Source organism: Anguilla rostrata, chromosome 3 (assembly GCF_018555375.3).
Source record: "Anguilla rostrata isolate EN2019 chromosome 3, ASM1855537v3, whole genome shotgun sequence".
In the NCBI taxonomy this organism is placed as follows: Eukaryota; Metazoa; Chordata; class Actinopteri; order Anguilliformes; family Anguillidae; genus Anguilla; species Anguilla rostrata.
The window spans coordinates 60,686,992-60,699,308 of record NC_057935.1 but is presented as its reverse complement, the minus strand read 5'-3'; the positions used below and the strand labels follow the sequence as shown (position 1 = coordinate 60,699,308).

Sequence of the window (12,317 nt, the reverse complement as noted above, 5' to 3'; positions counted from 1 at the left end):
CCCCCCCCACTCCCTCAAAAGACCCATGTTCCCCACCTCACCCTTATAGCTCCTCCTGCCGCCTGTTTTAGAGCTTTCCATCATTATAATCATCGTCACTTTGGACTAATCGCAGCGGGGCGCATTCTATGATGATCGCTAATAGCATGCTTACGCATGATTGCGATCATGATTATAATCGTAAGGACTGTGATAGTTTCACTACTGCGCTTATTGGGTGGACAGCTCAATCTGATTATTAATGATGTGTGTGTGTGTGTCCAGGTCCATATGTATGTGTGTGCGTATGTGCGCTTGTAAGTGGCTGCTAGCGCTCTGTTGAGTTGTTTTTTCCGTCCCCCAGGAGGAGCTGCTGTATGTTGAGGCAGCTCATTTGTCTGCGGGTGAGGGATACACACTTCACCCCATCCCTTCTCTGCATGCGCCTTAATTGCTTACGCTAACTAATTAGCCTGAGTCAGTCATCAGTGAGGGGAGCCATTACAGGGAGGGAAGCTGGGGGAGACGGCACTGGAAGACAGACGGGGTCTGTGGATCACTGTCCCCTCGCTGCCTCAGTCCTGCTGTGTGTGTTTGTGTGCGTGTGTGTGTGTGTGTGTGTTCCAGACCCCTCTCTCTCTTCCACGGTGACTTTTTTCCTCTCTCAATCTCTCGTTTCCTTTGCCCTGATTCTCATGTATTCTTGCCTTCTCTCTCCCTCTATTTCTATTTCACTTCCTCCCTCTGTTCCAGTCCGTCTTTCTCCCTTTGCCTCTCCCCTCCTCTTTCCCTGTTTGTTTCTTGCTCTGTTTCCTCCTTCTCCGCTCTCTGCTCTCAAATCCTTTTTCGGTGCATTGCAGCACTCGGTGCACTGGAGTGCAGTGTGTACACCGTCTGTTTGTCTGAAGTCTGAGCATGTACTGTATGTGGTGTGTGTGTGTGTGTGTGTGTGTGTATGTGGTGTGTGTGTTTGTGTGTGTATGTGTTGTGTATGTGTGTGTGTGTGTTGGTGTGTGTAGTTTGAAGGCTGTGTTTGTAATTAGGAGTGCATGCATATATTTTTGTATTAGGGTGAGATCGACCATTTTCAATCTGCCATAGATGCTTGTGTGTGTGTGTGTGTGTGTGTTCACTTACATTTGTGTGAGTAAGTTGGAGATAATTTGTTCATGTTTAGCCATTGCATATTTGCTTTGGAGGGACAATGTTTTGGCACAGAATATGTACGTATGTGGGAGTGCATACGTTTTTGTTTTTGTTTGAAACTGGTTTGAGCCACTGACCTTAACAGTGATTTGGATAAAACTTGGCTGTCTTACACTTAAGACAAATGTATAGCCTGATGCTATGCTTTTCTAAGTATGTGTGTTTGCTTGTGTGTGTTCATGTTTTGTATGGCTTTGAATGTGTGTTTGCATGCTGGAGCGTGGTGTCACCTTGTTCTCTATGGACATGACTGACCACTGCAAGCAAAACGAAAAGCCCCAAATACATACACCCTCACGCCCACACTACAAACATTGGAATACACTGCTGACCGGTGCTGATCCCTCTCTCGTCGCAGCTCAGAGCACTGAGCTCCATGGACTTCAGAGGGATGAGCCGAATCTGCTGTGTGTCTCCATGTACCAGGACCTCCAGCGGGGCTCTGATGTCACCAGAGCCCTAACGATGACTCACACATGCAAGCAGGAAGAGTACGACAGAGCTTAAATTGTGAAGGACAGGGAGGAGCAGGACACCAATGAAGTTGGGTAAAATAAACTAGTAGTGGTGTAGAATAGACTATGGCGTTAATGGGGTTGGGCACAATGTTGGGACAAGGTATATCAGGGCAATATTATGGTAGAGTATAACAATGCAGTATTGGACAAGGCAATAACAGGACAGTAGCAGAGTAGGGTATAGCAGAACAGCATTGGGGTTGGGCATGACAGGACAGTAATGGAGTGGGGTATAGCAGGACGGTATTGGGGTAGGGCATGACAGGACAGCAGTGCAGTAGGGTATAGCAGGACAGTGATGAAGTAAGTTGTAGTAGAGCTGTACTGGGCTAGACTAAGGTACAGTGCTGTAGTAAGGAAATATTTTTTTCCCAGTTTTCAGAGCCCTTGCACACTACACTGGAGTTTAAAGGTACCCCTCTGTCATTACCAGTCACTGCACAGAGAGAAACCTTTAAAAAGAAACTGAGGAGTTCTGATGCCGAGGCTCCGCCCCTCTCTCATTCTCATTGGTGGGTCGGGCGTGTGTGAGGGAGTGGCAGGTTGCCAGGTCTGAGCTGCGCGTCAGTCTCTGCATGACTGAGCTTGGCTCAGTTCCACCGGGAGATGTTTTCGCCCCTTTCCCACATGTAGTCTCTGAGCCCTGCTGGCTCCCTTTGCCGGGGGACTGGGGTGATTTTCCATTATCTCTTCCTTCATGCTGACCCGTGGTGCGGCAGCTCGGCTTGCTGGTGCTACTGGTGCTGGCCTACTTACTAAGCCAGCTGTGGGCTGAGTCAGCAGGCTGCGTGGCTACGCTCCTCTCCTTCCATTCGACAAATTAACTAAAAATCCAGGAGGTGGATGGGAAAGAGCAGCCTGCTGACCAGCAAAAACCAGAGGGGACAGTAGTAATTTGAGGTCAGTTTTTTTTGTAAGGGGAGGAGGGGGGGTTTCAGGGCAACGTTAGCCTCCAGCCTGAAGTGCGATGTGTGGCGGCAGAACTTGACTGTCTCCGTACCGGTGTGTGTAACTCCAGCTCTGCTGCGAGGCCAGCCCTGTGGTTGCTGTGACACAAGCTGCATCTCAAAACAGGAACAGCCTGGGGCATCAGCATTCACCACGCGGTCCGCGATTCGCCCGTTTATCCACCTATCCCACAACTCCCTAATGGAACCTGACTTTGCGCATGGGAGTTCACAGACAGGAGTCCCAAAAACCCAACAACCCAAACTCTGTGAGCCGTCCTCTTTTCCCAGTGTTAAGTGAACAAAATTTAATTGACATCAAAGAAAAACTGCTCGTGTTAGTTAACCGCCTGATCCTGAATTGCAGTTTTCTGCATTTGAACTGTAGGAATTGGAATATAAGACAACGTGAAGCTCCAGATATGGAGATGCAAACAGCAGCGTGATGTGTGTGTGTGTGTGCTGTGCTCGTGTGCATTTGCTTGAGCTTGCATGCATGGTGTTGTGCCCATGTGCAGATGTACCGTGTTGTGGGGACTGCACACATGATTGGATGTACAGTATGTGACATATGCTAAGGCAGGAGTATGTACAGTATGCCAGTGCGCATGATATTTCTTGTGTGTGTGTGTGTTTCTGCGTGTGTGGACACTTGCGGAATAATAGCCCTGCAGGCTGACAGTTCACTGCTTAGTATCACCTCTGCAGTGACCTGGACACACTCCCAAATTTCCTGTCCTCTATATACGCATGCCGGTCATGTACACATAAAAACCGCCTGCTACTGGAGTAAATGCACACACACACACACACACACACATGCACATATGCACACACATACACCCTCGCACATGCACTCACACACACTGAACCCAGTTTCCAAAAGCAGACTCCAGTGCACATGGACAATGTGTCTGGTTTTACGTGTGTATGCGTTGTCTGTTTTGGCCCTACATGTGCAAGCATATATACATGACAATTTAAACTACTTCTTATCTTTACAATGCATATTTTAGTGCATCCGTGCTAGATGCAGTGTTTCGGTGTGTCATTCTTGATTAAACAAAACGCCCTCAGATGTTGCTTTCGAGGATTGGTCATGATTAATGGAACTAGGCCTAAAGCCTAAAATCCCGCCTAATCTGTCTTTATATTTCTTTTTTTATAATAGTAGCCCACACACGCACACTATTCACAGTCTCATGCGCTCTCACACTATATAAATTCTAAAAATAGCTCAACTGCCCCAATAAAAATAGAGTAGGAATTAAAGAAACGTTCATATTATTGGACAAAAAAAAAAAAAAACGATTTGACAAACCGTCTCGTTCAATCGAGCTATTTACGGCGAGAACGCGAAAGCAGTCGGCGTGCGACGGGGCTCTTCGGCGAAGACGTGGAAAAACGCGGCGCTGAAAACGCGGCCGCCGTGTTCCGCCGCAGGTCTGACGCAGAGCCGCTGCCGGCTCCAGCTGGCGCGCTTAATTAGAATGGAGCGGAGGGCGCTAAACCGCGGATCAGCCGGACGGGCCGTACTGCTCCACCGCCTCCTTTCTCTGTTTTACCTGGATGCCGCTATCACCTTTCAGCCCCAGCTCTGACCGGGGCATTCAAGGGGCCATATTTGCTGTGTGACATACTAATCCTCTGTGTTCATTTTCATTTGTTTTATTCTGTTCGGTTTTAATTATTATATCCAAAACCACACAACTGCGAAAAAAAAAAAAGAATAAAAGCATTCATCTGAGGGCAAGCTACTGTTTTGAACAAATTATTAACGGAACCACAGATAAAAGGCTGCCTCACTGCTGAATCATTCAAACAGAAAATTAGCAACAAACAGCTCAGGACATTTTAGTCACAGTCAATTTTGTGATCATTCTAAAAGTGCACAAAATGACCACACTGTGCTTGCTGGATATCTTTAAAACCCCTGTGGCCTGGCAGAGAAGAATGGAATGGGAGGTTCATGCACTGTGCCAACATGCTTCTGTAGTTCTGTATCTAGTCTGTAACTGGTTATTAGCCTCACTTAAAACAGTATGATTTTAATCTGGACTTAAATATTGAGATTGTGTCTGATTCCCTTACATACTTTGGAAGGTTATTTCATAGTGGGGGAGCTCTGTAGGAAAAGGCTCTCTCCCCCCCCCCCTTTCTCTCTCTCTCTCCCTCCCCCCATACCTGTTCCTCTTTCTCTCTCTGTCTCTCTACAGTGGAGGCTTATTCATGGGGCCATCGCTATGAACAGACACATTGCACACCTTGAACCAACTGTGGGGGACGGTTGCATGTTCTGTGGGGAGTTAGAAAGTGAGGAGCACCTCTTCTTGAAGTGTAATAGGCTGGAGGGCATGCTAGGGATAGTGAGGCACTGGTGTACAGGGCTAGGTATGGTGTTTCCAAGGAGTTGTACATAGGTGGGCCAAAATATACTACATTAGAAAATACCAGAGTGCATCTGCTAAATTTTATTTATTTAAATTTTATTATTATTTAGCGCATGCATTTTGAGCATTTGTGGGGGGGTCAACAAGGTGCTATGTCATGATCTTATAACTTTTGTTGATGTAGTATGGCTGTGGTCTGTTTCTCTCTCTCTCTCTCTCTCTCTATATATATATATATATACATATATTTTGTCCTGTTTGGCATCAGTCTGTACTTTTCTCTATGCCACCCACACCCCCCAGGCAGCACTGCGGCTACTTCTGCACTCCTACACTAATCTTACCCACAAGCCAGAGAATATTTTGCACACTACATGCCACACAATGTATCTTAGGTCACTGAACCAGGTAGATAGGAGTAGGTGTTCAAACAATTATGACCAGTACTGTATGTAAGTCTGAAAAAGTAGGCGACATGCAATCATAGCACTGCAAACATAACATTTTGTCTTCATCTATCTGATATGTGAGTTTTTCTGCAATTGTGGATAATTCCCAATTAAACGGCGACTGCTGGTGGCACATATACTGGCTTTTGAAGGTATACATGTGATAAACACTGCATTTCTTATCTGACTCATGCTAAAGGTGCAGCAATGGTTGATGGAGGTTGTTGTTTTTGGTCCCATTCTATAGATTATGTTGGGGAGTAATGGAACTACATGTGAGGGAGCAACTAGCTTAACTACATTTCACAGTAGAATGTGGCTGCTTGACTGCTTTGGAAAATAATTAGTTTTCAGGTATTTAAGTTATTTTTTATTTAACCAAGTAGCAAGGTGGCATGGGCATAGCTCAGCTAAAATAAATTGCACAAGATAAAGTAAAAATAATAAATATAAGTCTGTTGGTCAGCGCCATTGTCTCTAGTTGGCATGTGGAACATTGTCTGTGCTTTCTGTCCACCTAGCACTGGAAGGGAGGTCCGGTAAAATGACCGCGTGCCGCAGGTGTTTCCTGCCTGGTTGCTTGTCCCTCAGCTGTAGTGAGCGGTCCTTAGATGAAATCACGCTCACGTCATGGATGGGAAGAGTGCAGTGCCATGGCCGTACCTGTCATCATTCTTTCGGGGCATCCGTGAGAACACGGATGGAAAGAGATACACATTCCAGTGTGTATTGTGCCAAAAACGTCCAGCACAAACCTCCTTTGTTGTGGCATGTGTCGGGTCACCAATATTCAGAAGAGTTCTTGAAGTATAGGCCAGGTGTACTGGCCAGTGTCGTGTGGAAGTATCCTTTCAGTGGTGGGAACAACGTTTTAACTGTGAAATGCAATCGCCTCTCAGACATAAACTTTGAGCGATAGCTCACGTGTCATTCAAATGCCAAGTTCTGCTTCAAGTCAGACGACTAATTGTTCCTTTTTCTTGTTTTGCACATTTACACCTTCCTGTATTCCATGTAATTTAGTAAGCATTACATGATACAGTGTAAAGTATGCAATGTGCACAGATTCAGTGTGCACAGTGTATACACAAGACACGCAAGCACACACATACAAAATTAAATAGCAATACAAATGTATACTCTTTCACACTCACAAACATTACACTCATATTTACCTATATACAGAAATAAATGACAAATTATTTTAATATTTGCCTCCAGATTGATTTTCTTCTCTCAATCAGTTTTTTTATGGTATATAATTTGTGTTTTTTCATGAAGTAGCTTCAGTGTAGTTACCTACTTTTTAAAGTAACTGAGAGAAGTACTTTTCTTTTCTTGGTATTCGTCCTCTAGCATACTACTACTTAATTACTGTACAAGTACTGTAATTGGTACTGTAGATTAGTTAACTACATCAGAGTAGCTTCCCCAACTCATCTATAGCATATGCAATGTACTACAGGAGAGCTGTGGTGTCATATTATAATACCAGCGGCTTATTTCTCATTGATGAATACTGATTATGTGAAGGTGCCTAGTGAGTGGCTAAGGGGTACTTGTGTAGTGGTAACTAGCTATTGATGCTTTCCATTGTCTTTATCCATGCTGAAGCACTGCAACTGAAAGTCACAAAAAATGTAAATGGGCTACATTTTTATCAATTTACGCAGAGATTATTTATAGCTCTGACGTCTGCGAGCAATAAGGATTAGATCTTATTACAGGGAAACTGAACGCTGTTTTGAAGCAAAAGTGTAGTGTGAAGTATTGAAGTGTGCTTAGTGTTTTAACACAAACTGAATTTTGTGTTAAAATGTGTAATTTTAAAAAGAAATGTTTGAGCAATTGAACAAGAACTACTTCTTTTTCCAAATTCTAAAGTGCATACCTATTCCCTCCTTATATTGTGTCTGATATTACAGTGAAGTATAATCTAAGAAAAGTATAATTATCCCCATGGCGACAGAGACCCATTTGGAGATATTGCAGTTAATGAGAATGCCCCTGTGTTAGTCAAGGTTATCAGTCTATCACCAATTAAATTAAATTTTGTGGTGAGACTTCATACATCATTCTGTATCAGTTATTAGTGCTGTTATTTCTGTCAGCACAGAGACACAGAGGCCATGCATGAAATGGAGTACCTAGCTCAGGGATCTGAGACTCAAATACTGCAGGGCTGCCGTGTTTTCTGGTTTTTGATGTGCTTAATTTAAGTCACTTATTGGCTGAAGGGTCTGTACACCTTGTTTCCGAGTCCTAATTTGGCTGCTGAGGGAAAGGAAATCAGAAAAACCAGTAGCGATAGAGCTCTCCGGGGCTGGGGTTTGAGACCTAACTGCTTGGTGTTGTAGCGTGTGGCAGTGAATAGGGCATTGTGTGTGTGTGTGTGGGGGGGGGGATGGAACCTCAGAAGCTCAGAAGCATGTCTCTGCCTTTTCCTTAATGGTGCTCATGGGGCTGTAAGCTTTCAGGTATATGTGGGGGAAATGGTTTTAATGAACTGTGAAGATCGAGAGAGGATTCATGTTTGCACACTTGGCCAAACAACATGCCCTGGACTGAGGTGGAGACCGTGAAGTCTATTAGACCCTAAATGGCATAGTTGCACAGTTGATTCGCTCTTCAGTTTCATTGTAAAGTATTAAAGACAGCATTTTGCTAAATAACGAGGATCAGAATAACTTACTTAGCCTCAGTCATCCACTGCCCATTCCCTGGTCTTAGCATTCAGGACTGAAGGTCTTTACCAGTTGATGTCTTGCCCTGGAAAAAAGATTTGTGTTTTTCTGGTAGGTACTGCAGTGCTGTGACAGAGATCAAGGGTGATTGACACCTATCAGTCACATCAAGTGTTTATGGAGCGTGTGTGTCAGTTTTGTGGACAAGCCAATGACAAATTCTTGTGTCCTGATGGCAAAGTTGGCTAATAAGGTCTGCCTAGATCTTGTTTCCAACAACACAGACATGCAGTCCGGCTTTATGTGTTGGGTCCTCTAGCCTTTTTTTATCAGTGATGGATTGGGTCAGACTGGATGAGCTGAATTAACTCTTCATTTCTTTTTGCATTTCAGGAATCTGGGGAAGTCAGGCCTGAGAGTATCCTGTCTGGGACTTGGTGAGCAATGAACTCCAACTGCACTCCATTCTATACTGCAGCACTATGGCAGTACCATGGTGTCCATGGATGTCTGAAGCACACACACACTGTAGGCAGACTCCAAACCAACTGTAAAGCTTTAAACGTCTTTATTTACTCTGGTCTCTGGGTGACTTACCGTAAATGCGTCACATTGGATAGCTGCTATTATACAGCTGAAGTATTTTCGTTGAAGAATATCTGTCAGTGGGAACTGAATAAGCTCATATCACTGGTCTAATACCCTCAGTGGTTTCTACAGCCAGACATCCAAGAATCATTAATACATGCCTGGCTGACATGCGACAACATGACATTGTATGTGACTTTCTTGCTAAATATATATTCAGAAACATTGTGTGAGGATTACTGGATTATTGCACCCCACATGTCAGACCCTATCCCAGCATGTGGTGGAGAGCAGGGAGGTGTGAGAGTGTGAGAGTGCTTAAGGCATGTGTGTGTGTGTGGTGTGTGTGTGTGTGTGTGCGTGTGTGTGGAGAGCAGGGAGGTGTGAGAGTGTGAGAGTGCTTAAGGCGTGTGTGTGTGTGTGGTGTGTGTGTGTGTGGAGAGCAGGGAGGTATGAGTGTGAGAGTGCTTAAGGCGTGTGCGTGTGTGTGTGTGTGTGTGTGTGTGTGTGGAGAGCAGGGAGGTGTGAGTGTGAGAGTGCTTAAGGCATGTGTGTGTGTGTGGTGTGTGTGTGTGTGTGTGCGTGTGTGTGGAGAGCAGGGAGGTGTGAGTGTGAGAGTGCTTAAGGCATGTATGTGTGTTTGTGCGTGTGCGTACGTGTGCATATGTGTATGTATGTGCACAGTAGCTTGCAGTTTTCTGATAATATGATGTATGTTTACTATGCATATAGTGATTAATGTGTGTGTGTGTGTGTGTGAGAATGCGAGAGAGCTTTGGTATGCATAGCCTTCTCCTGTGCGAATGAGACAGTAATGTGTATCCTTTCTGTTCTCAGGCACCTGGGTGACCTTTGGCTCCCAAATCTCAGATGAAGTAAGTCAGTCCAGTGTTATGCCTCAGTGTCATTCTCTGTGTATCTCTGTGTGTCTGAGCTTTAGTGTCTGTGTTTCTCAGATGGCAGAGAACCTGATGACCATTGCTTATGAAAATGGTGTGAACCTCTTTGACACTGCTGAGGTATATGCTTCTGGAAGGTTAGTGCTAATGCTTAGTATCTGCCGGTGTGTTTGATCATGTGATTTATGACTCGATAGTTATGTACAGAATTATCTCTCTCTCACTCTCTCCCTCTCTCTCTTTGTGTGTGCGTGTGTGTGTCAAGAAAATAGTTCTTAATTGGCATGATTCTACAGTGTAAATGGTTCCAGTGCTGAAATGTATAGTATGCTTGTATAGGATCATGAAAGAAGAAATACTAGGGTTTGCTTTGTAGTTGTAATTCTATTTGTCCGATTTTCTGCATGTTTGTTGTTTCTACTCTCTCTTTAGGGCTGAAATCACCCTGGGAAACATCATTAAGAAGAAAGGATGGAGGTGCATCTCTAGTATATTTATAGCTTCGTTTTGATTTGTCCTTCTGCATCGCATCTGTGATTTTTGTGATGAAGGCAGTCATGGTAAAATGCTGCAAATAATTGGTGACTCTGTGTCCATCTCATTGCTTGCACTATATTTGTCTGTCTGATTGTCTGTCTCTCTCACTCTCTCTCTTACTTTCTCTCTCACTCTCACAGACGATCCAGCTTCGTAGTGACCACTAAAATCTACTGGGGAGGACAGTAAGCACCTTTCTCTTGTCATACTAACACAGGAGGTCTGTGATTCGGTTGCAAAAAATATATTTTTTTCTTAATTTCTTTCTTTTTGTCAAAATAATGTTGATAGATGTATGAATATGTATTTCATTATGTATGGTACCCCTCACAAATACACTCCAATGGAGATAAATAAAATCTCCACATCTACAGATTAGAACAAGATGTTTTTGTCTGTAGGGTATAAATACATTTCTTGTAATACTGATCTGGGAACAACCTTTTTCATTTTCTTGAGAGTTTTATGATTCTTAAAGCTATAAAAACAGCAGGTGCAGTTTTTTTACCCAGAGCCTTTATCAGATATAATCAGGCAAAAGGATTGCTACTGTATGGAGGAATAAAACTGGAGACCATAGCTGGTTGTCTGATTCACGCTCTTCAGCCTTGTGACAATACCTATGTTCACCTGCAGGGCGGAGACAGAGAGGGGGCTGTCCAGAAAGCACATCATTGAAGGTACAGCACTGTTGCTGCAGTGTGATCATCATCCTCATCATAATTGTCATTATCCTCATTGTCATATTCATCATTATCATCATCATCCTCACTCTCCATTCACTGCAAAGTGATATTTATTCCTTTTCTCACCCGCATCACATTTACATATTTAGTGCTCGTGTTTTGTCACTGTCCAAATTTGGGGAAATGTCTGAACTGCTTTAAGTGATGTCCCACGGAGTCCTGAACCCATAATCCTAATAAGATCCCAAATCCAGTGTCTGCTTCCCAACCCCCGGAACAGCTGCTGTAACTCTGCTTTCCTGAGCCTTCAGTGTCCCCGCTCTGTCATCTGTGTGTGTAGCTCTGGTGCGGCCCGGTTCCCCGAAGGCTCTTACAAGGGGCCGGCAAGGGTAAAGGCCCATCTTTTAACACGCAGAAACAATAGAGCATCATCTCCCACCCCTGCCCTTGGGAATGTAACCTAATTATCTCAGAACCCCTAGTACCATATCCCTGCTCTAATTACAGAGCTTTGTTATATCTCCCTCATAGCATGTTCTCTACTCAACACTGTGGGCAAAGTGTAAAGCACCGCATGTAGCCCCGCACATGCCCCAGTCAGTGCTGAGCCCCTATGCACTAGTGTCCCTGTCCTCTCAAAAGTACCTCTGGAAACATTAGAATACAGAACAAAACAGCTAATTTAGGAATAAGAATGTGCATCCCAGAGATCAAAAATTTTCTATGATTTTTGTGACAGTTAAGGGAGTTAAGGGACATCCAATTCTTGACAGCGGCCAAGCAATCATGCAGAAGAGCCTTTTACTTACTGTACATAGCTTGGCTCAGCTTTAAATACAGCTGCTTGTCATCCTCTAACAATGGTAAGAAATGGAGCTAAATTGGCCAGTTATAGGTCCAAGTGGAAGCATAAAAAGTGAGAACAGATTGAGCCCAGAATTGATCCCTGAGGGACCCCTCATGTCAGAGGAGCAGAGGAAAATGCCATCACCAAAAGACACACCACTGAAAGAATACCAGCAGAGTGCCTAAGCCTATCCAATAAAATGGAATGATTGATAATGTTGAATGCTGTGCTCTAGTCAAGCAGCACCAAAATGGAGAACTGTGACTCTATGTAGAGTAGTTTCAGTGCTGTGCAGCTACTGGAAACCTGATTGGACTTGATTGAATAATTTATTTCCAATGACTACTTCCAGAAGCTGCCCAACGATAACCTTTTCAAGGATCTTAGAGGTAAAAGGCAAAAGGCAGAAACCGGTGTGTAATTTGGCAGAGGAGATGAATCAAGGCAGGTTTCTTTAAATGAGACTGGACACTGGCTTGCTTAAAAAAATCAGGGACACAACCGGGGTGTCATTAATAATGATGAGGAAGGTGGGGGCTAAAACTCCCAGGACCTCTCTGAGGAATCCAGAGAGCAGGATGTTCAGA

General features: G+C 44.1%; 1 protein-coding gene across 2 annotated transcripts in view; it reads left to right on the top strand.

Annotated features, from left to right (window-relative positions):
- LOC135251502 (voltage-gated potassium channel subunit beta-3-like) overlaps positions 1-12,317 on the top strand; it is a 34,127-nt gene that overhangs the window by 14,112 nt on the left and 7,698 nt on the right. For both annotated transcript variants that reach the window (XM_064329022.1, XM_064329021.1), the window contains exons 2-7: positions 8,567-8,610; positions 9,599-9,636; positions 9,718-9,797; positions 10,093-10,137; positions 10,338-10,382; positions 10,834-10,877. In XM_064329022.1, the coding sequence (XP_064185092.1) occupies positions 8,567-8,610; positions 9,599-9,636; positions 9,718-9,797; positions 10,093-10,137; positions 10,338-10,382; positions 10,834-10,877 (296 nt within the window). The remainder of the gene's footprint in view (positions 1-8,566; positions 8,611-9,598; positions 9,637-9,717; positions 9,798-10,092; positions 10,138-10,337; positions 10,383-10,833; positions 10,878-12,317) is intronic.